This window comes from Geospiza fortis, unplaced genomic scaffold (assembly GCF_000277835.1).
Source record: "Geospiza fortis unplaced genomic scaffold, GeoFor_1.0 scaffold1250, whole genome shotgun sequence".
Lineage (NCBI taxonomy): Eukaryota > Metazoa > Chordata > Aves > Passeriformes > Thraupidae > Geospiza > Geospiza fortis.
The window spans coordinates 23,176-25,567 of record NW_005054705.1 but is presented as its reverse complement, the minus strand read 5'-3'; the positions used below and the strand labels follow the sequence as shown (position 1 = coordinate 25,567).

At 44.5% G+C, this 2,392-nt stretch overlaps 1 protein-coding gene across 1 annotated transcript in view; it reads right to left on the bottom strand.

Moving 5' to 3' along the window:
• Window positions 1–2,176, bottom strand: part of PEBP4 (phosphatidylethanolamine binding protein 4) — a gene marked incomplete at its 5' end in the record, with an annotated part of 82,838 nt that extends 80,662 nt beyond the window's left edge. Inside the window, 1 exon segment of the mRNA XM_031065221.1 lies at window positions 1,793–2,176. Within this exon segment, the coding sequence (XP_030921081.1) occupies window positions 1,793–2,176 (384 nt within the window).
• Between the last annotated feature and the right edge of the window lie 216 nt (window positions 2,177–2,392).

The window sequence follows — 2,392 nt, the reverse complement described above, 5'->3', positions numbered from 1 at the left end:
TATATCTACAATATATAACACATGTATATCATATATATAACATATATAATACATATAATTATATATTATATATTATATATTATATATCTACAATATATAACACATGTATATCATATATATAACATATATAATACATATAATTATATATTATATATTATATATTATATATCTACAATATATAACACATGTATATCATATATATAACATATATAATACATATAATTATATATTATATATTATATATTATATATCTACAATATATAACACATATGTATATCATATATATATAACATATATAATACATATATATACAAGATATGTATTATATTATACATATATTACAATACATTTTTGGCCTATCAGCTTTTGCCATGCCATACTGTAAATGCTTTAAAGTCCGTTATCTAGAATTACTCCTCATGGGTTTTACTATAATGAATCTTTCACTGTTCTATTTCTCTAAATTATTTAGTTTTATTTGTGAGGCCATCCTTTGAAACTTGTTTCTGCTTATATTTCTCAACAAAGTCCGTCTTATTCTATGGTATTTCTAAGTTTCTTATCTAAAGGCTCACAAGCTGTGAAAAGTGCATATTATATGGCCCTACACAGATATTTATTATGTGTATTATGTTGGATTGATTAGTAGCGCTGTATTAACATTTTAATAGGATGGTAAATGTAGTTTTGTAGTTAAAATGGAACTTTTGTAGTTAAAACAGAAACTACGGATGTGGGATGTTTTTTAAAGAAAGGAATGAGGTACTCGCACCAGATAGCAGCCACAGGACACCTGAATCTTTCAGAGAAAAAGAATTTATTGCTCCATTATCAGAAGAAACAAACTTCTTCCCACCTCGCTCACATTAAGATTCAGAGGAAGAAGCTGACACTGACCAGACAGAATCCTGTGTTTAAATGGAATTTATGCGTCATGTATGAGGTGTATGAATATGCAACAGGCTGTTGCTTTTAAGGGTTAATCCTCTGTTAATGTGAGTCCTTTTTCGGGCTTATTTTGCCCAGAAAGAGGTACCCAGACTGTCCATAACTCTTTGTTTTTATTGTCTCGTATTGTCCTAATCTCAATTGACCAAATTTTTATTACTCTAATTATGCAACTGTTTTTACAACCATTTTATTACTATTAAACTTTCAAAATTCTAAAACCAAGTGATTGGCGTTTTTCACACCAACAGATGCGAACCTTTCCGTTACTCCACCTCCAAGCCAAAAAAGAACTTAATCTGACACTTGTCCATCATTTCCTCCTGCAGCTCCACAACTTTAATCCCGTTTATTCCAGAACTCCTTTTCCTGCTCTCCTTTTCCGAGGGAAATGTACTTTTCCAGGAAACGCCGAGCCCAGCCCAGCTCAGAGGAGCCTTTCCCACGGGGCTGGCGCTTGTTCCCCTCCACGTGGCCCCGGGAATGTCCCCACGTGGTGACACCGCAGCCATCGCGGGGACACCAAGAGGGGACAGAGTCCCCATTTCCACCTGCTGCTGTCCCAAACCCGATGGAAAATCGGGATCGGGGGTGGCTGTGGTCTGTCCGAGGACACACACCCAGCCAGGACAGCAGGACACCTTCCCAGCCCAAGGTTCCCTGCAGAGGAACCTTCACCAAGCCACCCCCTCCAGCGCTTTTCCCACACTCTGGCCACCCCTTTTTAAGCCTCGAGGGGGACAAGGGGACATGGGGACACGGGGACAAGGGGGTCGTGTCCCCACCCCCCTGCCGAGGCGAGCAGGCAAAGCTCACAGCCCCGGGCCACCAGAGAGCCACTTACCGGGGTCCTGGGGACGGCTGAGCGGCTCCGAGGCACAGCCCGGAGGTTGGAGGTTGCCGTGGAGATGGTTTCCTTGGCAGGAAGGGACACGGGGACCGGGAATGAAAGTCAAAGCCCAGGGAAGGGGCAGGCAGCTGCTCCGGCTCTGCCAACGGCTTTTAACCCCCGGCAACGGCCCCAACGGCCCCGAACGGCCCCGGCTCTGCCCCCAAACCCGGGCGCTGCCCCCCAACCGCGCCCGCAGCTCCTCGTGCTGATCAGGAGCGCTGCGAGCCCCACTCGGCTCTGCCCGTCTCGCCCATTGCCTAACGGGCTCCGGGGAAGAGGCACATGCGAGTGAATGAAATAAAACAAGAGTGGAGAAGAGCCCGGTGTGAGTTGGGATTACAGCAGCGAGGGGAGCGTTACATAATGGAGCTGTGGCTGCACGCTCGGAGAACACGAGCGAGCCCGGCGAGGTAAAAGGCGGCCGGGTTTAACTAATTAGGGACATTAATGGATTGGGAATGATCGGGAGCTTTTAGGGGCTTAATGGCCCCCGTTCCCACGCTGCCGAGATGGGCACAGCCCGTAATTAAAGCCCTGAGCCGGCAAATGGGC